The 25,923-nt window shown below is 38.1% G+C and overlaps 1 protein-coding gene and 1 pseudogene across 1 annotated transcript in view; one reads left to right on the top strand and one right to left on the bottom strand.

Moving 5' to 3' along the window:
* FRRS1 (ferric chelate reductase 1) overlaps positions 1-13,126 on the top strand; it is a 59,082-nt gene extending 45,956 nt beyond the window's left edge. Inside the window, exons 10-17 of the mRNA XM_025404951.1 lie at positions 1,568-1,681; positions 3,700-3,815; positions 5,604-5,690; positions 9,321-9,418; positions 9,674-9,732; positions 10,889-11,032; positions 12,570-12,631; positions 12,711-13,126. Coding sequence (XP_025260736.1) covers positions 1,568-1,681; positions 3,700-3,815; positions 5,604-5,690; positions 9,321-9,418; positions 9,674-9,732; positions 10,889-11,032; positions 12,570-12,631; positions 12,711-12,803 — 773 coding nt within the window. The 3' untranslated portion in view covers positions 12,804-13,126. The remainder of the gene's footprint in view (positions 1-1,567; positions 1,682-3,699; positions 3,816-5,603; positions 5,691-9,320; positions 9,419-9,673; positions 9,733-10,888; positions 11,033-12,569; positions 12,632-12,710) is intronic.
* Positions 13,127-17,154: 4,028 nt separating this feature from the next.
* LOC112629153 lies at positions 17,155-24,635 on the bottom strand (annotated as a pseudogene).
* Between the last annotated feature and the right edge of the window lie 1,288 nt (positions 24,636-25,923).

Below are 25,923 nucleotides of genomic sequence, written 5' to 3'. Positions count from 1 at the left end.
GAGGTGCCTGCCACTGCACCTGGATAATTTTTGCAGTTTTAGCAGAGATGGAGTTTCACCATCTTGGCCAGGCTGGTCTTGAACTTCTGACCTCGTGATCCACCCGCCTCGGCCTCCCAAAATGCTGGAATTACAGGTGTGAGCCACCACACCCAGCCATCCTTTAAATTTCTAACATTATGATGTTTCCTTTTATTGTGTATCAGAGTTGCCAAAAACTCAATGGATTTTAATTATCCTTTTAGAGGATTGACTTTTCTGATTTTTAGCGTTACTAGCTTAAGTTCTACCTTTGTTTTTAATTGATCTTTTTTTTCTGGTTTCCCAGGTTATATTTTGTTACTTTAAATGCACCTTGAATAAAATTATTTGTGTGTGTGTGTTAGGAAATGCTTTTAAGATGATAAAAACATTTTTTGAATAGTACCTTGATTGCATCACACATGTTTTGTTATGAAGTGTCTTTATTGTTATACATCTTGATGAAGACATGTGGTTTTAGTTTTAATTTCTTATTTAATCCAAAGGTTATTAAAAAGAGTAGTTTTATAAATATCTAGGTGGACCATTTTCCCCCTAGCTTTTCAATGTTAATTTTTAGTTTTGTTGCATTTTGGGCAGATAATATAACCTGTATCCTTTTATTTCCTTTTGGAAATTATTAAGATGTAGTTTGTGGTCTAATATTTATCATTTGTTTTAGACAAAGTTTCATGTATTTATATTTGTTATATTAAATGTCTTATTTTTGATGCAGCACAGTATTCTAAAAATATGTATGTTCCAAAATTTATTTACTCATTCCCCTAATGATGGCTATTTAGTTAGTGTTTTTTTTTTTTTTGCCAGCATGGAAAACATTGCTGTAAACTTTCCTTACGTATATCTTTCCTAAGATAGATTCCTAGAAAGAACACACACAGATCCACACACATTTGGAATAATTCTATTCACTGATTTAATTTTGTACACAATAAATGGTAATATTAAAATAATGTATCCTCAATTTGCTTATGTCACTACTATTTGGAATTTTTGTTTGTTAGTTCGAATTGACCATGTGTGAAATAATATATCATAAAATGCTTTTCTTTGTCTTCCAACCATCCTCTTTCCCCCAGCCCAATTTCAGTTAGTTTATTCTAGGATTTTATATGCAGGTGGTGGTCAATGGCTTGTAGATTTTTTAAAAATATGTATTCTCTTTCAATATATTTTTTAACATTTTTCAATGGTTTGTGACCATATTAACAATGTTTATTTTAATTTATTATTTAACTTATCTCTTTATATCACCAATTCTTTTACTATACATTCTCTGTTCCTAGTTCTCATTTTAATTCATCTCTAGGTTGGCTATATTCTTTAACTTTTTTCAAGAAGGCTGTGTGCCCTTGCATATATCTTTATGTTGCTTTTGCATATGAATGACATCTCTGTTGATATTTAATTATTTTTTATTACCTTAAGAAATTTTGTTGCCATGCCCTGCCCATATCTCAATTCCTTTTTTTATCTGAGGCAGTAATTATTCTTTGTCAGGTTTAATTTTGTTTCTAATTTGCAGGTCGAATTTACAAGCACTCTCAGCAGCCTTTGATTACCTATGAAAAATATGATGTGACAGACTCTCCAAAGAACATAGGAGGATCCCATTCTGTACTCCTTCTGAAGGTTCATGGTAGGTTACATGTATAACTACTTTGTGGAATCAACTTACCTGCGGACTCAGTGCTGGCTGGATTAGGCATGGTTGTGGGTATAATGTAGCTAATTTTTATAAAGCTTTTTTTTTTTTTTTTTGAGATGGAGTCTTCCTCTGTCACCAGGCTGGAGTGCAGTGGCGTGATCTTGGCTCACTGCAACCTCTGCCTCTCAGGTTCAAGAGATTGCCCTGCTTCAGCCTCCAGAGTAGCTGGGACTACAGGCGTGCTCCACCACGCCTAGCTAATTTGTGTAATTTTAGTAGAGATGGGGTTTCACCATGTTGGCCAGGATGGTTTCGATCTCCTGACCTCGTGATCTGCCCACCTCGGCCTCCCAAAGTGCTGGGATTACAGGCGTGACCCACCACGCCTGGCCTATAAAGCTTTTATGTTTAAACAGTAACACTTGCAGGCAGCAGCGTCTATTTTTTTTTTTGACACAGCTGTTGGTGAGCATCATCTATCTTAATGTTTGCTAATTTTCATTAAAAATGGAGAGTAGGGCTAATTCAGTGGATTTAACCTTGGCTACACGCTAAAATTACCAGTGGAGTTTTTAAGACATCTATAATTTTGAAAAACTATCCTAGTTGTTTCTAACTGCAGCCAGGGTCAAGTGTTACTGGGTTAATTTAACTTTTATGAGACCTAAATTTTTACCATTTATTAAAATAAATGCTAATAAAAGAATGGCCTGTGATTTTGATTGTTTAATTATAACAGTAGTTTGGTTTCAGAGGTACAATTTTGTTGTTGCATTGATCAATGTACAAGTATTTCAGAGCATGCAAAGTACTTAGTGCTATACTTAGGCATCATATATAATACCTAAATGAGTAATAGAATGAAGTTGGAAGAACAGTAGCCTAAAAACAAGGCTCTAGGCCATGCACGGTGGCTCATGCCTGTAATCCCAGCACTGTGGGAGGGTATGGTGGGCGGATCACTTGAGGTCAGGAGTTCGAGACCAGCCTGGCCAACATGGCAAAACCCTGTCTCTACTAAAAACTTTGTAATCTCAGCAAAAATTAGCCAGGCATGGTGGTGCGCGCCTGTAGTCCCAACTACTTGGGAGGCTGAGGTAGGAGAATTTCTTGAACCTAGAAGGTGGAGGTTGCAGAGAGCTGAGTTTGCACCACTGCACTCCAGCCTGGGCAACAGAGTGAGACTCCATCCCCCAAAAAAACAAAAAACAAAACACCCAAGACTTTTAATATACTCTGGTTCTACAGATGAAAGTTGACTTCATTCGAAAACTAGCCTGGCTTATTGTTAAAAAAGATGGGATTTGAAAGTATGGGAATAGTGTAGTGTACACTAAACTACTGTAAACTCTTAGTGTTTTGGGGGAAACCTTCCTTATTTGGGTTATTCCCTGTATATTTTCCAGAGTTATCCATTACAGTAAAGTTTTCCATAAATGCCATCACTGTTAAGCTTGAAAGTAACTTTATTGTTGTTGATTTGCTTCTACTCATGTTGTAGCTCCAGTTTGGTAGTAATTGGATTCCGAAATAATATGCCTATTCGTTTTTCACTGCCTTTTGGAGTGAGATGTGAGAAGCTTTTGAAATAACTGCAGAGGCAGTTATTAGTATAGTGGTTAAGAGCACAGTTGCTGAAATCAGATAGGGTTTGCATCCGAACTTTGTAACGTTGGAAGAGCTACTTAATTCTCTATGGCTTTGTTTCCCCATTCAGCAAAACTGGACTAATAGTTATAACTACATCATAGGATTGTTGTAAAGATCAACTAAATTAGTATATGTAAAGCATTTAGAATACTTAGCACATAATAGGAGCTATAGAAGTGTTTGCTGTTCAAAAGAGTAATGGTAGTAAAACTATGATGTATAGCACCATTTAGGTTGTACTTATGTCAGCTGAATGTATTTTGCTGGCTGTTTATGTTTTCTGAGCATTTGGCTTCATCATTTAAGCAACAGCTTGATTAGTTTGTGATGGTCTACTATTACATTTATCTCACTTGTAGGTGCCTTAATGTTTGTGGCATGGATGACTACTGTTAGCATAGGTGTACTGGTTGCCCGGTTCTTCAAACCAGTTTGGTCAAAAGCTTTCTTCCTTGGTGAAGCAGCTTGGTTTCAGGTAGGTGAGGGAAAAAAGTTCAACGCAATTTTCATAGTATTTGAACACTGCAACACGAAAACATATGAAGTATGTGTGTATGTGTATGTGTGTATGTGTATGTGTTTTGTGGTTACAGATGTAGGTCTGGGATCTTCCTTTTTCCCTTTGGTTTCCTGATCAATTGAGAGTGGACACAAGGTGCTTGATAGAGACAAGAATACAGACAGTTTTAGGAAGAGTCAGGCTGGACTGGAGAATGTGTCAGGGCCATGTGAGTCCCTTTGTAATATAGACTTTGGGACCCAAATGACCTTTACTTATACCTCTGTTTGTAGAGGGATATGTTGGAAGAGCATTCACCCACTACACTGCACTGAGTAAAGTCAGGCCAAGGAATGCAGAGGAACTGAACAAAGAAATAGTGGGAGCTTACTGTGTTTCAAAGTAAGGGTCACTCCTCTGGTTGTGGGCCATTGAATGTTGGTTATCTCTAACTCATCACTTGGGATCATCTATCTCCTATATAGGTGGGAACAGAAACTGAACGCGTTCTTTTTCATGCTCTTCCTTCCCGTGAGATGGGGAGGCAGTCTACTAATAGGAACATAGCAAGAGCCAATGAATATCCTTCAAAACAAAGCAAACCAAACCTTATGTTTCATGGGTCATGGAGTATAGATATTTACATATATAGTGGAAAATCAATGAGTTCTACATGCCTGTAGAAAAAAGTACTACTTGTTGGAACAGTTTTGACTTTGTAAGAGGGTATCCTTGACACTTCATATTCATATACATTTGTAGATTGTAAGGTTTACCTTATCTAGCCTCATTTTTCACTATTGCCTGGGAGGGCCAATCTGTTTGATTTGTTCTCAGTACTGCTACATGGCTCACCTTGCTACTTTCTTTCTCTGCCTGTGGTTTGCTGCCAGGTGACTACTTTCTTGCTTGCACTTGAGTGCCTTTGCTCTCGTGCTCTCTCTCTCTTATCTGCTCATGTGGATATTCCCAGCTCGAAGATTGTGTATTCTCTTTATCAACTCGAATCCTCCAGTGCCTTTAAATTTATGATGCTGATGATGTGTATATATACACACGTCATAGTTTTATCTCTATCTCTATCTCCATCCATCCATCCATCCTTCCTTCCTTCCTTCCATCCATCCATCCATCCATCCATCCATCCATCCATCTATCCATCCAGCCATCCATCTCCATCCATACACACACTCATACACAGGGTGCCTCCTACTTTCCCCAAGATAGTTTTGGTCTGCACCAGTTATCCTGGCATAATCAATAAACAGTGGCTATTTTCACACTTACTATTCTCCTAATTTGTATCATGAATTACATAGTTCACATATTTTTCTCTTATTGACTCAATTATAACTGAAGCTCCTCAGGAGACAGTATTTTTTGTTTGTTTGTTTCCTTACTATTTCATTGCACCTGTTACAGCACTGTGCTCAATGGTGGAGCTTAATAAATATGTTTGGAAGGAAATGAAGGACTTGGCAAGTAAATATGCTCTGTGCGTGAAATATCCATTCCTGCTGCTCTGTGCAGGTGAAGTCTTGGCATACACTTTTGAATGATGAGAATGGCAACTTAGGGTTTTCTTTAAAGTTTAATTGTATACTAATTTTTTTTTAACCTGATTACAAACTGTGATTAGATGTCAGTTGAATGCATGCCTTCAGTGAATCTTACCCCATGGTCTTTTCCCTATTTTCCCCATTGTAACACCACCTTTCTCTTACATGGATAAGTGTCTTCTCAATTTGTCATTTTACCTTGCAGGTGCATCGAATGCTCATGTTCACCGCAACTGCCCTCACCTGCATTGCTTTTGTTTTGCCATTTATATACAGGGGAGGCTGGAGTAGGGTAAGTATATCTTAAATAGGATGTTTTTATATAAATCCATTTTACGTCAAAACAGATTGCTGTTTTATTCTCAAATGATGGGTAAAAAGATATTTCTTCATCGATCCCTCTTTCTTTCCCTTTTGAATCATTGGATGGCTCTTTCACATGGTTAGAGGTTGGGGTAGGGTGAGGATGTCAGTACAGATTATTCAGTAATGAAATGTATTTGTAGGCTGCATCATGAGTTATATACATGCTACAGCCTTAGTTAATTTTTCTCACTATAGAGGGATGACAATTCAATGTGTGATGTCTCAGGAACATGAACAATGTGAGGTGGTTTTCTCTAACTAGTACTATGATGACCACTAAGCTAACATAATTTGGATTTCTACTCTGTACCCAGTGGTTCTCAGTGCTTTATATGTGTTATCTAATTTAAATCTCAGGCTGGGTGTGGTGGTTCACACCTGTCATCCCAGCACTTTGGGAGCTGAAGTGGGAGGATTGCTTGAGCTCAGGAGTTCGAGACCAGCCTAGGCAACATAGTGAGGCCTCATCTCTACATATTTTTATTTAAAAATCTTTTAAATTTCAGATTAGTAGGTATTAATAATAATCCCATGTCACAAATGAAGAAACTGATGCTTATTCCCAAATCTTTATCTCCAGTCCAGACTTCTCCTGTGGCTTGAGACTCACACATCTAGCTCACATTTCATGCAGGACTTTGACTTGCATGTCTAAGACATCAGACTTAACACGTCCAAAATGGGACTCCTGACCATCTTTTCTCCCAGGGCTGCTCCACCCACTGCCACCTCCATGGTAGCTACTGGAATTCCATTGTTAGATCAAAGCCTTGGAATTATCATTAACTGTGCTCTCTTGCACATCCCATGTCAAATCCATTGGGAAGTTCCATTGGCTCTACATGTAAAGTATATCCACAGTCTAACACTTGTCACTGTCATCAGATACTACTGTAGGAGTGTGAGCCTCCATCATCTTTTGCTTGGCCATTGCAGTAGCCACTTAACTGGTCCCTCCACTTCAACCCTTGCCCATGCACAATCTGTTTTCTACAAAGAAGACAGTTATTTTTTTAAAAATGTAAACCAGGCTAGGTGTGGTGGCTCATGCCTGTAATCCCAGCACTTTGGGAGGCAGAGGCAGGCGGATCTTGAGGTCAGGAGTTTGAGACCAGCCTGATCAACATGGTGAAACCCCGTCTCTACTAAAAGTACAAAAATTAGCCAGGCGTGGTGGCGCACACCTGTAATCCCAGCTACTCAGAAGGCTGAGGCAGGAGAACCACTTGAACCTGGGAGGCGGAGGTTGCAGTGAGCTGAGATCGCACCACTGCACTCTAGCTTAGGTGACAGAGTGAGACTCTGTCTCAAAAAAAAAAAAAAAAAAAGTAAATCAGACCATGCCATTCTTGTACCCCAAACTGATTTCTTTAATGTCTCTCAATTTTATTCAGAGTAAAAATCAAAGTTCTTCCAGGGACTTTCATGATTGGCTCCCAGTTATTCTCTGAACTGACCTCCTCGTCCTCTCCATCTAGTCCATCTCCTTCCATACCGGCCTCCTGGCTGGTATGCAGACATGCCAGGCATGCTCCTGCTTTATAGTCTTTGCCATCATTCTTCTTTCAGCCTGGCACATGCTCCCATTACTCCCTCACCTTCCTCAAGTCTTTGCTCAAATGGAAGCCTCTCAGAGAGCCCTGCCTTGCTCTATTTTTTCCCATAGCACTCTTTATGTTATACCATTTCATATAATTTACTTACTTGTCATATTTTTTCCTGATCTCCCTTCCAACACTACTATGTCAGCTCTGTCAGAGCTGGGATATCCACTGGTATGTTCAGAACAGATTTAAGTATGTAGCAGGTACTCAGTAAACATTTAGTGAATGAATGAATAAGTCTTATTGAGAATAAGTGATATATGTTAAGTTCAGAGCCTGTGCTTTCATTACGCTTTTCCAGTTTTTATAGCCAATGAGAATTTGATATCAAAATTTCATATTTCAGAGCTTGGGCTGGTGCCACGGGGATAAGATTGACGAATCCTGGGTCACAGATATTACTAGGAAATCTCCCTCCTGCTTTTTAGGTAGTTTTTGTGTCAGTCAACCTATCTTTTTAAGGAAGTTATGAATATTTTGTGATATGAGTTGAGACATGAGAACTTTATTTTAATTCAGACATTTGGGACAAGGGTAACACTTATTTTGTAATTGTCTAGTTTATAGCCTTTGCAGTTTATGAATACGATAGAACAAAGGTTAAGACCACCATTCTAAAGCTGGATTCCTTGGATTCAAATCCTGCCACCATGACTTATTACCTGGCGGGCACACCTTGGGCAAGTTATTTAACTATGACCCTCAATTTACTCATCTGTAAAATGGGGATGGTATAGTATCTATCTTATAGGCTTTCTGTGAGGATTGAGGATAAAATAACTCAAAGTACTTAGGATAATTCCTAGCACATTCTAACACATGCAAGAATCTTGTTACTGCTGCTGTTTTATTTTTTATTAGAGACCCTTTGTATCTCTAAAGTCATGGTTATAATTTTACCCATGCATCACTGAGTCCACGGTTTGAGAATGTTTTCATATTGTTCTTTTGTTAGCCTTCAGTTCCTATTTACAAGGACTTCCTATGATGGCTTAGAAACCACTATGTCCCCGTTTCTAGGTCACCGATACAAATCTGTGCTACCAAGCATGGGCATCACTGACAACAGACAGTAGTATCCCTCCATCCAAATGTGTCACAGGTTAGAATATCTTCTTAGTCCTTCTCTTAAGTGTTTGAATGAAAAATCATTGCACAAAGTGGTCGAATCCAACTATCTGCTGTTCTGAGCAGGCATGTGACATCACTAAAGGAGGAATGCAGCAGAAACTATTGTGATAGTCTGTCAGTACTTTTTCTTGGGTTAGATCTTCATTCTGGACAGAGGTGATAAGCTTTTAATACAGTGGCTATATAGGTTATGCACTGAATCAACAAACATTTATTGAGTGACTAAGACTCTGTTAAGCTCCAGGGTTACAGGGAGTCATATAGAACCCACGGTTCAGGGAAACATAGAGGGCTAAACCAATTATTACCATACGCTGGGGTGATTGCGCTTGACATGGGGACACTAACTAGTCCCAGCTGGGCTGCAGATGGCTGTTCTGATGTTGGTGGCCATCTATTAGGTTGGTGCAAAAGTAATTGTGGATTAAAATACTTGAAAAAAACTACAACTACTTTTGTACCAACCTGTAGCATCCTGATGGGGAGAGGTAGCATTCTCTACATGGATTCCACCACAACCATTTACATACTGTGACCGTGGACATAGTTCTTGATATCTCTGAGCCTCAGTTTCCCCATTTGTAAAACTGGGATATTGATAACCAGTTGTCAAACATTGTAGTGAGAGTTAGTGTGTGTAAAGTATGTTCCTGGTACAATGTGTATACTCAGTGAATGTTGCCTGTTATTATTATCATCATTATTGAATGTTTAAAGCCATGGAAAAATACTAAGAATGCATCTGTGTGTATTATTTTTAACTTGAGGATTTAAATTGATGAGAGAGATTGAGGCCATTGAAATGATGTAAATTTGTTTAGCGTGCAGGTTACCACCCATACCTCGGCTGTATAGTGATGACTTTGGCAGTTCTTCAGCCTCTTCTAGCAGTCTTCAGGCCACCTTTACATGACCCAAGGTACTTAGAGCCTTTCTATATAAATGCTCTCTTAATGTAGATATCATTAGTTGGCAAACTAATCTCTTTTCAAATGGAAACATTTTGCATTTTATAAAATTCAGTGATAAATTATAGTTACTTTGAAATACTTTAAAATGCATTTCAGATATCTAATTCCCAGACAAAAAGGGAAATTACATGCTTTTTATTCTATTGGGAATTAATTATAGTTCCATTGCTTTTAAGAACACTGACTGGTTCTTATTTTGGTAGAAGGCAAATGTTTAACTGGACTCATTGGAGTATGGGAACAGCTGCTAGAATAATAGCAGGTAAGAGATTGTGATGCCACTTATTCATATATAATTGCTAGCTGTTTATATTGCAAGTTGTAATTTGGCTTAAATGATTTTTAGATGCATTAGTAATTGGAGTAATTGGTTGTTGAGGAGAAATCAGCCTTAAACGTTGAAATCCAGAAAGTAATTTCTAGAGGTAATGATTTAAGTCATTATTTCAGTTTTAAGTTTAAGGTCTTTAAAATAACTTTAAAACTCTCATTTTAAGACTTATTTTAGCATTTGCCTTTGCCAGCAGAATAAGCTATGCTGATGGCCAAACATTTGAGTAGCTCAAATTGAGGGTCATTTGTGAATTGGGTTGAGGTGGGTTGCTGGGTTCAAGCTTTCCATCTCCAGGTCCTTTCCACGGGGCTTGTATCTTCCAGGTAGGGTGGTTTTCAAAAGTCAGGAATAATTATACAGTGTATTTTGATACCTTGTATAATAAACACCTAAGTAGGTACCTTCTACCCTAACACTGCTATAATCTATGGGATTCTTTGTCGGAGGGGGAGTCCAATCAACCATGGTTTCTATACTTTTCTCCTTTCATTCATTGCAGACTTAAAACAATCTGGAAAATGTGGGTGCATCTCTTTTAACAATTGGTCCATTATGCAGCCATAAAAAAGAATGAAATCATGTCTTTTGTAGCAACATGGATGCTGCTGGAATTGATTATCCTACATGAATAAATGCAGAAACCGAAAATCACATACCACACGTTCTCACTTATAAATGTGAGCTGAACAATGAGTACACGCGGATGTAAAGATAGAAACAATAGACTCTGGGGACTCCAAACGAGGAGAGGGAGGAGTGGGGGAAAGAGTTGAAACACAACCCTTTGGGTACTATGTTCACCACTTGGGTGATGGGTTCACTAGAAGGCCAAACTCCAGTGTTATTATGCAATATGCCCTAAACTGCCCCCCACAACTGGTAATTCATAATCAATTGCCCATCTTGCCCTATCTAGCCTTATAATTTTAAAAGCCTAAATTAACTATTTTGTCTTAAATATTAATCTTTTTTTTTATCTCAAACTCTTTTAGTATGTTTTACTTGACAATGCACATACACAAACACACAATTGTCTCTCTTGGTGGGACAACATTTGAATATAACTTTTTTCTTTTATATGTAGTGGCAGCGATGTTCCTGGGAATGGATTTACCAGGACTGAATCTTCCTGATTCACGGAAAACCTATGCAATGATTGGATTTGTAGCCTGGCATGTAGGGACTGAGATTGTTCTGGAGGTACACGCTTATCGGCTGTCTCGCAAAGGTAATCTGCTAAAAAAGCCACGTTATGTCAAATCACTTTTATATAAACCATTGGAAAAGAATGAGTTTCCTGATAGTAACGGCTAACTATTACATTGGTAGCTCACTAAAAATTTGTGATCACTCAGCCAGTGGTAGAAATGGTGGAGATTTTCTGCCTTTGTTTTTTTTACAATTGTTACCATTAGAAGTTGTGAATAAGATATAAAGGAAAGGTTTTTAGGTTTTAGGGAGGCGGTCTTCCTTGTAAGTACTTTCACTTTGCTGGTCTGACTTAGAGCCAGTATGGACTGTGAACTCTGAATCCTAGAGCTGAGGGAACCCTGAGATGGAGGAAGAAGAGACTCAAAGTCAACACTGGATGGAGCGGCGGACAACTTTGACCTATTTGACAAACTTACTGGGTGCTATCATTTAAGTTGCCATGTGCATAATTATAGAGCTAGGAGCAAGCCAGCTAGATAGGAAGGACTGATTTTGCTTTTGCTCTTTAGTGACAAGGTCTGTTTTGGTGCCAGGCAGGGTCAGGGTACCTATAGTCACCATTAGGAGTGGAGAAATTAGTAGGGAATGGGTGTCATTTTAAACTACCCTGGATTCTAGACTAAATATCCTTTCTGTCCTGCTTGGTTTTCATCCTTTTCATCCACCAAAATAAGTGAAGGTGGCCTTCTAAAAGCAAAAATTATTTGTCGTCTAGTATATATGTTGTAAACTTGGGAGAGCCTGGGGTGGCTTTAGGAGTGGAGTAGTACATATCAGTCCTGCTACTTTTGATCCTTGATAGGCTTATATATGTGGGGCTTTTGATGACCACTGAATTATGGCTTACTGTTTTTGTTTGTTTGTTTGTTTTGAGACAGTCTCACTCTGTCACTCAGGCTGGAGTGCAGTGGTGTGATCATAGCTCACTGCAGCCTTGAACTCCAGAGCTTAAGCCATCTGCCTGTTTCAGACTCCCATCTAGCTGGGATCACAGGGATGTGCCATCATGCCCGGCTAACTTTTTAAATTTTTTTAGAGACGGGGTCTTACTTTGTTGCCCAGGCTGATCTCAAACTCCTGGGCTCAAGTGATCCACCTGCCTCCTCCTTCCAAAGTGTTGGGATTGCAGGTGTGAGCCACCATGCCTGGTCGATGGCTTACTGTTTAAAATACATATATACTTAAAACTTGGATAGTTATCATATGTTAATTAGTTGGATTTAGCTATTTTATAATATATGCATATATCAAAACATCATGTCATACACCATGAATATATACAATATTTTGTCATTCAAAAATAAAACCAAAGAGCTTAGATCATTATGACTTTTAAGGCATATTTTAAGTTACTTAACAAATGTGTACTCTTGCCAGATTGTCCACATTTGTGAGAGGCTTAATTGTTGAGGAAGTTTGCAATAATTAGTAGCTTGGAATGGGAGAATTTCTACCCTGGAAATAGGGGTGAACAGTACAAATCAGGTGTTTTTAAAAATTTAATTTACCTGCATAACGCTGCCCTTATAAACTTATGTTATTATTCTTGACAGTTGAAATATTAGACGATGACAGAATTCAGATCCTTCAGTCATTTACTGCAGCGGAAACAGAGGTAAGTCCTTTTCTTGTTCATCGACACAAACCTTAACGGTAATACTTTTTTTTTTTTCATATCTCAATTTTTCTTTCAGGGTCATGCTTTTAAAAAGGCAGTGTTGGCAATTTATGTCTGTGGGAATGTTACTTTTCTCATCGTATTTTTATCTGCAATCAACCATCTATGAGCAAGCAAAGACCTTGGCTTTTGCAGGCCAAGTGATAATTATCATCAAACCAAAGAAAGTTGAAGCCTGTCCTGACTGCCTGGAGCATATTTGTGAATTCTCACTTGGAAGACTGAGGTCATGTCTGTAGAGGAATTCTGAAGTCCAGCCTTTAGAGACCAACATTCAAGAGGGTCATATAGACTACAAATTAATGTCATGCCCTATATGTAATTCTGGGTCTTAAAGGAAAGATTGTACTTCAGGAGAAGTAACTCTCAAATATTTCTTGCCAAGATTTTAAGAATGTTGGTATTTAAGGAAATAAATAGTGATTTGGAAAAATACAACAGATGTCACTAGGATAAAAAAGAGATATATTACGGTAAATATATTTTGAACTACAAAGGTGCTGTGGTACTTTAAAGAAAAATTATTTTTGCTAGTTTATCTGAATGGTCTGTGGACTTTATTTAGAAACTGTTTTTCAGTTTAGCTTTTTGGACATATCCTTTGCTCAGTGTATTTCCTTACTTCTCTAGTAAAGGTGGAAATGAGACAGATGCCATTGTAGGTTTTACCAGCATTTAAATATATTATGAATTTCTTAGCAATGAAATGCAAGTATGCATCTTTTACTTAAAGGCCCCACTTATGTATTCAGGTACAGAGATGAAATAGCATTTTATGTGTTAATTGTTTTGGCTATAGAATTTAAGTCCTTGTAGCATTTGGGGATTATAGACTTGGATTTCAAAATGGATAAAACTCACCCTTGTGAACATATCTAATAGATACTCTGTTTACTTGTAGAAATAATATAATGTGTCTGTGTTTTGTTAGACATTTTTGATGCTCTACTGAGTCAGAATAGGTCAGTGTTATCTTCCTTATTTCAAGAATTCATCTATTTTATGGCTACATCTCATATGTGCTATGAGGACTTCTAGCCAGTGGGTGGCGCTATAATACCGAAGTACTGTACTGCCTTGTTCCTGTTTCCTTGTTCTGATTCCTTTTCAGTATTTAGGTAACATTATGGGATGGCATTTCCCTTAAATTCCACCAACTCTTCTTAATCTTTATTTTAAAAATGTCTACTTTTTTTTTTGGGTGGTTGGGGTAATGGGTTAAAACGTTAAATTAGTAACCACTGTTTATTTTCCAGTTTGTTTTCTGTGATTATTTATAACAATTGTTTGATACTTGTTTTTATAGTCCCCTGACCCTGTAATGGATGAATGCAGCTATCTTAGGCAAAGCAAATAAATAAACTGGGCATTTTTAAAATAAAAAATTTAGGAAGTCATACTTTATTTCTTTAGGTATTCTTTCTGATTATGTTATAGTTACTGCTTGGCCCAAGAACCTAATTTCTATATGGTGTGAATAATAGCCTCAGCTGTGTAGCCTACATCTTTATTTTATTATTATTTTTCAAAAATTTTTTCATTATTTCTTATTTTTTTATATCTTTATTTTTTGAATTTAACCAACTTTCTGCTAATAGCCTACATCTTTTACTGGGTAAAATAATGTGGAAGTTTAGTTTTTGTTCCTTGTATAGGTGTTTATCATAAGTGGCTTAGGGCTTAGATGTGAACTTTCTGTGTTCATATTCTATATGTGCTATGCTATTTATAACCTAAATTTTCCTTTTGAATGTCTTTATTAAAAAAATTTAGTATAGCAAATTAAATGTGTACTAAAGTTATTTTCCTCCAGTTTTCTATACTAACGAGCTTAAATGTTAATAAATTTCCTTAAGTTATATTCTACATCTGACAAAGAAAAATTCTCTCTTTTTTTTTTTGAGACAAAGTCTCACTCTGTTGCTCAGGCTGGAGTGCAGTGGTGCAATCTTGGCTCACTTCAGCCTCTGCCTCCCGGGTTCAAGCGAGTATTGTCTCAGTCTCCTGAGTGGCTGGGACTACAGGTGTGTGTCACCATGCCCGGCTAATTTTTATATTTTTAGTAGAGACAGGGGTTTCACATGTTGGTCAGCCTGGTCCCAAACTCCTGGTCTAAAGTGATCCACCTGCCTCAGCCTCCCAAAGTGCTGGGATTATAGGCACGAGCCACTGTGCCCAGCTGAAAATTCTTTTAAGGGAAAGATGAGCCTTGATGCGTTTGGTCTTCAAATATGTGAGCTTGCTATATTTCCAGTGTTGAGGCTAAGATATTTTAACTTTTTCTTTTTCAGTGCTTCATATGTTGGCACTATTTTGATCTTTGTCAACTTACATACAGAGTTGCCCAAAGAAGCCTTTGCCATTTATCTTTTTTATTTTTATTTTTTATTTTTTTGAGACAGGGTCTTACTCTGTTGTCCAGGCTGGAGTGCAGTGGTGTGATCTTGGCCCACTGCAGCCTTGACCTCTTGGGCTTTAGTGATCCTCCCACCACCTCCGGAGTAGCTGGCACCACAGGCACTAACTCCGTGCACCACAGCCAGCTAATTGCACTTTTTTTTTCTTTTTTTTGGAGAAGGGATCTCCCTTTGTTGCCCAGGCTGATCTCGAACTCCTGGGCTCAAGCAATCCTCCTGCCTCAGACTCCCAAAGTGTTGGGATTATAGGCATGAGCCATTGCACCTGGCCCCAAATATACCAAATCTTTTGATTAGAATCAAATTATGATTCTTCTGCTTATGGGTGGTTGGTATCCACAAATTGCAAATTCCTCGTCTTCACTCCTCTCAGTTTTTCTTTTTGTTTCTGTAATAAACACTCTGGGCAGGTTTTCAAAAATTATTTCTTTTGATAGGAATTATTGTTAAATTAAATGCTTTTATATCTTTAGCAATGTTGCCAAAAACAATGAGCAAAATCATGTTTTCTTCTAAAAGAAGTGATGCAATATAAAATAAAGATATGTATGTTTTTCAGAAAGAAATGAAAGAAATTCTAGAAAATTATGGTTGAGCTGGCATTAATAGCTGAGGCAATAAAAAAATTCTCTGGTCTGCAGAAATCAATCTTAAGGGCATAGGTAGTCTATAGGATGGGTTATCAAATAAATGAATCAAATTCACAGTGGTACTTTATTTTTGTCAAGGATTTTGTCTCTAATGTGTGTTAAGCAATGCCTCATCCCTTCCACATCCTGCCCCAGTCCAGGCTGCAGCGGGAGAAGACAAATGCAGCAGATGCCAACTAGGAAGTTCTCAGGGCACATGTAGTGTTTGGCTGAAATTCTATTTATCTGTATACTCGCATGAGGCAGGAAAAAAAGAACAAAGGTTCTGGTTTAAGATAATCCATTATAGGTTGGAATGAAAGGAAAGATTCTTCTAAGCCCTTTTAAAATCAGATTAGGCTACTCACAGTTCCTATCCACATCCTGCTTCTTTTTTACTTGTGCAGCCCCTACCAAGCTCATCTCTGCACCCAGGTCATCGATGGTCACCAGTCTGGAATGCCATTTCTGTTCCTTGTGCAACCCGCCACCAAGCTCATCTCTGCACCCAGGTCACAGAGGGTTACCAGCCTGGAATGCCCTTCTCAGTGAAATGAGAAATGTTCCCTTGTCCCTCTTGCAGGGTGTGGAATGGGGACGTGGCTCGCTTCTTCGGTGCCCCACTGCTCAAATCTAGGGGAGCATACAGATGGGCAGGCTGTGGGACTCCGACCCCACAGCAATGTCTAGGGGTGAATGTTTGTAGCTGAAGCCCCAGTGGGCATGTGTTACCATGTGCTCTTTTAGTTTAACTGTCCATAGGCAGCTTGTGTTAGCTCAATTAGACCCCTGCTTTATATTGCAAGGACAGAGGGCTTTCTGTATCCCTGGATTCTTGCCTTGGTGTACCAGAAGAATCGGATCACACCTGGGCTTGGAGAATGAGTGCAAGGTTTTACTGAGTAGAAGTAGCTCTCAGCAGATGGGGGAGCCAGAAGGGAGATGATTTTCCCCTGGAGTTGGGCCGCTAGACTGCCTGGGCTCTCCTCTGATTGCCCTGGCCTAACTCCGCCAACTGTGCCTCCTTCCGCCAGTCGTGGCCTGTTGGCATGCCAGCATCTATCATGTGTTCTTCCTCTGGTGTGCTCCCATCCACATCCTCTCGTTGTCCAGCTGCTTGTGTCTTCTTCTGCTGATGTGTTCCTCTCCACGTCCAGCTGCTTGTGTGTCTGCCTGCTAGAATCTTGGGGGTTTTTATAGGCACAAGATGGGGGCATGGTGAGCCAGAATAGTCTTGGGAAATGCAACATTTGGGCGCTGCAGGCGGGGTGCCTGAACTCACCTAGGCCCACGGGCACGTGGGCCTGGGTGTGGAGCCCTCGCCAGGGACTTCCCTTCCCTCCTTTCCTATTATTTAAAGGGACTACGCCTTTCCCAGCACTTCCCTCCCGTATCACTTATAAAAGCTAGTTTATCAAGTTCTAGCTCCTTCCCTTACTTGCTGTCCAACATCGGTATCTTTTTGTTTTGACCATCCTGATACATGGGATGGGAGGCAGCTGATCCTGTAAATTAAAAAGGACTGGAAATTAGGAGACCTGAAAATGCATGTTTGCTTGTTGGTTTACAAGCTGCATATCCCTGGGTAAGTCACTTATCTTCTCTGGGCTCAATTCTTTCATCTGGAAAGCCCATCTCACAGAACAGCTGTGAGGATCCAATGAAGTGATGCTAGCAAAAGGTGCTTGCTTCGTACATTTTTTTGGTGATGCCTTTGCCATTTGATTGCAGTGTTAAACTTAATAAATTTTGCATGCATGTAAAATGTGTACTTTTTATAAAAAATACTTGATGCTCATCTTGAAAACATTATGCTGAATGAAATAAACCAGACATAGGATATTATTGTATTAATATGATTCCACTTATATGAGGTACCTAAAATAGTCAGATTTACAGAGACAGAAAGTACAATGGTGGGTACCAGGAGCTGGTGGGAGAAAGGAAATGGGAGGTTAGCGTTTTCTTTTTTTTCTTTTTTGAGACGGAGTCTCACTCTGTCGCCCAGGCTGGAATGCAGTGGTATGACTGGATTCTAGGCTAAGTGGAGCTGCAGACAACTTTGACCTGTTTGACAAACTTACTGTGGGCTCTGCTCCCTGCAACTTCTGCCTCCTGGGTTTGAGCGATCCTCTTGCCTCTGCTTCCTGAGTAGCTGGGATTACAGCCATGCGCCACCACACCCGGCTAATTTTTGTATTTTTAGTAGAGACAGGGTTTCACCATGTTGACCAGGCTGGTCTTGAACTCCTGACCTCGAGTGATCCACCTGCCTCGGCCTCCCAAAGTGCTGGGATTACAGGTGTGAACCACCGCGCCCGGCTGAGGTTAGCGTTTAATGGGCACAAAGTTTGTTAGGGAGGATAAAAAGTTTTAGAGATGGATAGTAGTGATGGTTGGACAACACTGTGAATATACATAATGTACTAAACTGTACTTTAATAAAATTTACCATTATTATGCATTTTTTTGCCACAATAAAAAATGTGGAAAAAAACTAATGTTCATAGCAGTGCTATTCACAGTAACTAAATGATGGAAACAGCCCACATGTCCGTTGATTGATGAACAGATAAATTGTGGTGTGCAAATACAATGGAACATTATTCAGCCATAAAAAGGAGCAGAGTGCTGATACATGCTATAATGTGGGTGAACCTCCAAAACGTTATGCTAAGTAAAAGAAGTCAGACACAAAATTTACATTTTATGATTACATTTATATAAAATATCCAGAATAGGTAAGTCAATAGAGAGAAGAGAGATTGATGGTTACCAGGGGCTGGGTGTGGGGCAAGAAGGGAAGAGAAAGTAACTGCTTAATGAGTATAAAGTTTTCTTTTGGGGGGATGAAATGTCTTGGAACTAGATAGAGGTGGTAGTTGCACATTGGGAATATAAGAAATGCCACTGAGTCTCCACTTTAAAATGGTTTCATGTTATGTGAATTCCATCTCAGTAAAAAGATTATCTTGTTTCTGCTTTTGGATTATACCTTTGGGTAGAAAAAATCTGGGGGTTTTGCTGGCCATAAACTCGGTAACTGTTTAATGTATTATTTTGTTGTCAAAGAAGTTAATGTAATTGTATATTATGCCTGGTCATATACCTCTGTTTTAGGAGAGAGGAGGTTCCTAGAGCACATGCTAAGAAGTATATCTTTTTCATATGATATCTTATTCACATGTAAAAGAAATTGTACTGTGCTCTGGGTTTTCTCTGAAGACCTAAACACGCTTTTGGATTTTTCAATTAGACATTGATGTATAGTAATCAAACTCTTGGGATAAGAATTTCCTGAAATCACACATTCTAAATATCTGACTTGCACTGCAAGTAATGTCTGAGTAAGAGCCTACCAAATCAACCCTTCTCCAGAAAACCAGTGTAAACTTCAGAAAGCAGCTGCCTGAGGGCCTCAGAGAGTGAACACAGGACTAAATCTCTGTGACCTTGGGTTAAGCATTGATTTCTTAGATATAGTACAAAAAGCACAGGGATTAAAGAAAAAAAACCTGATATATTGGACTATGCTTTAAATAAATACTTATGTGCTTCAAATGACAGTGTCAAGAATATGAAGACAGCCCACAGACTAGGAGAATGTATTTGTATTTGCAAATCACATAAGAGACTAGTATCGAATATAGAAAGAATTTTAACAACTCTAGGAGGGTTCCTGGCGAGGAGTCCACATGCAGAGGAGGAAAATTATTTGGTGTGAGCTCTGTTTCTACATATTAACTTCAGGGCAGTTGTAGTCAGTAGACTGCTAGGTGATAGAGGATCCAGTGGAAAAACTGCAGTTTCTCTGGCATAGCAAATCAGAGGACTGATGGCTGGGGCAACTGAAGCTGCTGGAGTCGGTGGGTGATCCTGAAAAGGAAAATTCTAGAGAGGGGATCCCCAATCCTGTTTGCCCACATCTCTCTCTGGTTGACCCTTGAACACGTGTGAAGCCTGATAAAAAGCATCTAAGGAAAACCTACAACGAATATCACTTAATGGTGAATGACTGAACACTTTGCCCCTGTGATCAGGAACAGGACAAGTGTATGTCTGTTCTCATCACTTTGAATCAATGTTGTATTGGAGTTTCTAGCAAGGGCAATAAGGCAAGGAACAGAAACAAAAGGCATTCAGATTGGAAAGGAAGAAGTAAAACTGTCCCTTTTTTTTTTTTTTTTTGACAGATAACATAATCATAAATAGAAAATCCTAAGGAATTCACTAAACTACTAGAAGTGATAAATGAGTTTAGTAAGATTTCAGGATACAAAATCAATATATGAAAATCAACAGCATTTCCAAACATTAGCAATGAAAAACCTGAAAGTGAAATTAGGAAAATACAATTAAATACAAATCAGTAAAATAAAAGATTAAAATATAAATAAAAAGAGAAACACAAAAGTGGTACACTGAAAACTACAAAACATTGTTGAAACCAAAGATTGAATGAAATGGAAATATATCTCATGTTCATGGATCAGGAAGACATACTAGTATCAATATGGCAATACTTCCCACATTGTTCTACAGATTCAGCACAATCACTGTCAAAATGCTAGCTGGCTTTTTTGCAACAAATTGAGATCTGACTCTAAACTTCCTATGGAAATGCAAAAGACCCAGAATAGGCAAAACAATCTTGAAACATGACAAAGTTGAAGAACATAACACTTCCCAGTGTCAAAACCTACAAAGCTATAGTAATCAAGACAGCATGATATTGGCATAAGGAGAGACATCAATTAATCAAATAGAGTTATGAACTCAGAAGCAAAACTTTAGATTTGTAATCAGTTTATTTTTGGCAGGGTGCCAAGGGAGTTCAAAGGGGGTAAAGACTGGCTTTGTCAACAAATAGTGCCTGGACACTGGATATCATATACAAAAGGATAAATTTAGACCTCCACCCCCACCTCACACTATAAACAAAAAAAACATGCAAAATTGATCTTTGGCCTCAAAGTAAGGGCCAAACTATAAAACTCTTAGGGGAAAACACAGGACTAAACCTTTGTGACCTTGGGTTAAGCATTGATTTCTTAGATATAGTACAAAAAGCACAGGGATAAAAGGAAAAAAAACTGATATATTGGACTGTGCTATAAATAGATACTTATGTGCTTCAAATGACAGCATGAAGAATGTGAAGACAGGCCCACAGACTGGGAGAATGTATTCGTATTTGTAAATCATGTAAGAGACTAGTATCAAATATACAAAGAATTTTAACAACTCAGAAGACAATCCAACTAAAAATTGGTAAATTATTTGAACACACATTTCTTAAATATTTACAAATGGGCAATAAATTCATGAAATGATGCTCAACATGAAATGGTGCTGAACATATCTCATTAGAGATATGCAAATCAGAACCACACTGAGATACTACTATATCCCCACTAGAATGGCTGTAATAAAAAAAGGTAAAAAGTGTTGGGAAGCATGCAGGGAATTTGCATAAATATATACCACCTTTACCTCTAAGGTATGAATTATCTTATATAATAGTCATTTAAAGATTTCTATGCTGGAAGAATTAACACAGAAAGAGAATATATTTTTACTGAGGAATATCTGCATTTTTATCAAAAAATACAATTTTCTATACTATACCCTTTGTGATTTTTGAATTACATACATATTACAAAGCTACAGTAATCAAAATAGTGTGGTACTAGCATAAAAACAGACATATAGATCAGTGAATGGAACAGACAGCCCTGAAATAAGCCCTCTTGTCTATGGTCAAATGATCTTTGATGAGGGTGCCAGGATCACTCAATGGGGAATGGACAGTCTCTTCAACAAATGCTGTTGGGAAAACTGAATATCCATATACAAAACAATGAAGTGAGCCCCTTACCTTACATTATATACAAAAATTAATTCAAAATTGATGACAGGCCTAAGCTGAAGACCTAAAACTGTACTCCTAGAAGAAAACATGGGGAAAAAGCTCATGACATTGGATTTAGTCATAAATTTCTTGGATATGACCATGAAAGTCATAGGCAACGAAGCAAAAATAGACAAGTGGGGCTACATCAAATCTTGAAACTCCTGTACATCAAAAGAAATAGAGTGAAAATTTCTGCCACAGAATAGGAGAAAATAATTGCAAATCTTATATCTGATAAGGTGTGAATATGCAGAATATATAAGGAATTCCTGCAACTCAACAACAAAAAAACCAAGTAACCAAATTTAAAAATGGGCAAAGGACTTGAATAGATATTTCTCCAACAAAGATATACATATGGCCGACAAGTGTATGAAAAGATGTTTAATACCGTTAATAATTGAGAAATGCAAATCAAAACCACAATGAGATATCACCTCATATCCATGAAAATGGCTATTATAAAAAAAACCCAGAAAATAACAAGTGTTGGGTGAGGATGTGGAGACATTGCAACCCTTGTGCATCGTTGGTTGGAATATATAATGGAACGATGGTTACAGAAAAGAGTATGGATGTTCCTCAAAAAAATTAAAAATAGAATTACCATATGATCCAGCAATTCCACTTCTGGGTATATACCCAAAAGTATTGAAAGTGAGATCTCTATGAGATATTTGCACATCATGTTCATTGCAGCATTATTCACAAGAGCCAAGAGGCAGAAGCAACTCAAATGCCCATGTATGGAAGAAAAAAAATGTGGTATAAACATACCATAGAATATTATTCAGCCTTAAAAAATAACGAAATCCTGTCACATGCAACGACAAGAGTGAACCTGGACAGCGTGATACTAAGTGAAATAAGGCATCACAAAAAGAAAAATACTGTATGGTTCCACTTAGATGAGGTATTGAAAGTAGTCAAACTCATAGAAACAGAAAGTAGAATGGTGGTTTCCAGGGTTGGGAAAGGAGAAATGGGGAGATGATGTTCAGTGGGTATAGAGTTTCATTGCTGCAAGAGGAAAATGTTCTAGGGCTCTGTTGCATAACAATGTGAATTTTCTTAACACCACTGAATTGTACACTTAAAAATGGTTAGGATGGCAAATTTTATCTTAATGTATTTTTACCACAATTAAAAATAAAAATTAAAAAATTGTATTTGTAACCAAAAAATCTTCCTAGAAAGAAAACTCCAGGTCCAAATGGCTTCACTGCTGAATTTCAGCAAACATTTGAGGAAGAACTAACATTGAGAGTACACAAACTTTTTTGGAAAATAGAGCAGTAGGGAACATTACTCAACTAATTTTATGAGGCTTGTATTACCCTGATACCAAAACCAGACAAAAACATCACATGAAAAGGAAACTACAGACTATATTCCCCGTGAACATAAACTGAAAATCTGTAATTAAAAAAAGCACTTAATGAAATATTAGCAAATTAAATTCTGCAACTTACACAAAGAGTAAAACATCAAGGCCAAATGAGATTTATGCAAAGAATGCACTGTTGGCATAACATCTGAAAAATTTGTCAATGAAATTCACCAGATTAGAGATGAAAGGAGAAAACCCATTTGATGATCTCAACAAACGCAGAGACAGCGTATGACAAAATTCAAAACACGTTCATGGTAAAAACTTAGCAAACTAGAAGTGGAAACTTCCTCAATGTAATAAATAGCATCCAGGAAAAGCCTACAGCCAAAATGGTATTCAGTGGTGAAAGATAATACTTCCCCTCTGAAAAATCAGAACAAGGCAAAGAATGCCTGCTCTCTGCATTTATATGTAACATTGAACTGAAAGCCTTAGTGCAATAAAGCAATGAAATGAAATAAAAGTCATAAGATTAGGGAAGAAGTAAAGTTGTTTTTATTTGCCGACAACCTCATCATTAAGTAGAAAATCCTAAGGAATATATTTAAAAAATGCTAAAATCAATTGAACTTATCAGAGTTGTAGGATACAAAGTCATTATAGAAACACATTTTAAAAATAGTTTTTTTTTTTTTAATTCATCCTTCTCCTCTACTTCCTCCTCGTCTTCTTCATCTTCCTCTTCCACCTTTTTTCCGGTAACTTTAGCAGGACCCTTTGCACCATCAAACTTTCTAGACTTTGCTAGTCAGCAACATCCTTCTCACACTTCTCCTTCAGCTTTGCTGCCTTCCTGATTGATATGGTTTGGCTCTGTGACCCCAACCAAATCTCACCTGGAATTGTAATCCCGATAATCCCCACGTGTCAAGGGCGGGACCAGGTGGAGGTAATTGAATCATGGGGGCGGTTTTCCCCACGCTGTTCTTGTGATAGTGAGTTCTCACGAGATCTGATGGTTTTATAGGTGTCCGACATTTCCCCTGTTGGCACTCACTCCATCCTGCCACCCTGTGAAGAAGGTGTTTGTTTTTCCTTGCCTTCTGCCTTCCTGAGGCCTCCCCAGCAATGCGGAACTGTGAGTCAATTAAACCTCTTTCCTTTATAAATTACCCAGTCTCAGGTTTTTCTTCAGAGCAGCATGAGACTGGACTAATACAGTGAGGTAAAGCTGTTTTACACTGTCATTTAAGTTATTCCACATCTCATCCAACTTTTTTGACACATCTCCAATAGAGATGCTAGGCTTTGTGAATTTGACCTTGGGGCAGAATTGTGAACCAAACAGGAGGAATCCAGATGGTGGCCTTTTGTGGGTATTAGGATCCTTCTTCTTGCCTCCTTTAGCTGGGATGTAATCCTTCATTTCCCGATCATAGTGTAATTTATCCACCTTTGCCATTTCATCAAATTTTGACTTCTCTTCCCCAGACATTGTCTTCCACTGCTCAGAGCACTTCTTAGAAAATTCTGCAAAATTGACAGGGACCACTGGGTTTTTCTTCTTAGGTTCTTCTCTGCACATCTGCACAAAGAAGGCATAAGTAGATATCTTGCCCTTTGGTTTCTTGGGGTCATGGATTGGCAAACAATATTAGAATGAAAATTCTCTCCAAATTGATCTATAAATTTAATTCCAATCAAAATCCTAGCAGCCTCATTTGAAGGGGTTTACAGACTGATTCTAAAATTCACATGGAAAGACAAAGAACCGTAAATGGTCAAGACAATATTTAAAAAGACAAAGTAGCAATGAGCATGCCTAGTGCCCAGATTTTGTTTTCTACACCATTCTCCAATAAAAGCAACAGAAACTCTTGAATAAGTTGCTGATTCTAGAAGTGGGGTAAGAAATACATAGGATGAGACTGGGTCATCTTGTAGTGCCAGAAAGTAAGGAAAAAACAAAGCAAAATCACTTACAGGGATATGTCAAAGGGGCACAGGAGCCAACTGAATGAGCTTTCAACAGCCAAAGCTCGACCAATTTGAGCAGCAAATTGTGTTGGATTATAACCCATGGTTTGTACCCCAGTGCAAAATACCTACTCAGTAATTTTCAGAACTGTCAAAGTCATTCAAATACAAGGAAAATCTGAAAAAGAGCCACAGCCAAGCAGAGTGAAAGGAGACGTGACAACTAAAATACCACGGTTTTCTATTTGGGATTTTGGAACAGAAAAAGGACATTAGCTAAAGACTAAGGGAATCTGAATAAAGTTTGAGACTTTAGTTAATAATAGTATATCACTACTGGTTTATTAATTGTAACAGGTGTACAATGCTAATGTAAGAGATTAAAATAGGAAAATCTGAGTACAGAGTATGTGGTAAATTTGTGCTGTCTTCTCAATTTTTCTGTTAATCTAAAACTATTTTTAAAGTGTATTAAAAAAACAAGATAAGATTGGAGGACCTAACCCGACTTGATTCCAATATTTATTATAAAACTACAATATTAGCCACTATAAATAAAGTGTGCAATTTTCATGAGAGATATGCAGATGGATGGAACAGAGCAGAGAATCCATATGTAGACTCTCACTTCTAAGACCAACTCATTAGCAAAGGTGTCTAGGTAATTCAGTGTGAAAAATAATAGTGTTTCAACAAGTAGAGCTGAACCAACTGAATGTCTCTGGGAAAAAAAATACCCTGAACTTTTATTTCACTTACCCTTCCCCAAACTTTTCCTTCAGTTACTTCTATTCCACTTAACTTGAAATGTCCTATTGACCTAAAATGAGCGCCAAATATACAAAACATCAAGATATGAAATGATGAAGGTGTATGGTGTCTACCTTCATGTGTGACCCCTCAGCCAGACTTGATGATGGGCAGGACACCTGGGTCTTTTAATTCACGGACAAATTGAG

The sequence above is a fragment of the Theropithecus gelada genome, chromosome 1, assembly GCF_003255815.1.
Source record: "Theropithecus gelada isolate Dixy chromosome 1, Tgel_1.0, whole genome shotgun sequence".
Classification (NCBI taxonomy): domain Eukaryota; kingdom Metazoa; phylum Chordata; class Mammalia; order Primates; family Cercopithecidae; genus Theropithecus; species Theropithecus gelada.
This window is presented reverse-complemented; position numbering and strand designations above follow the sequence as displayed.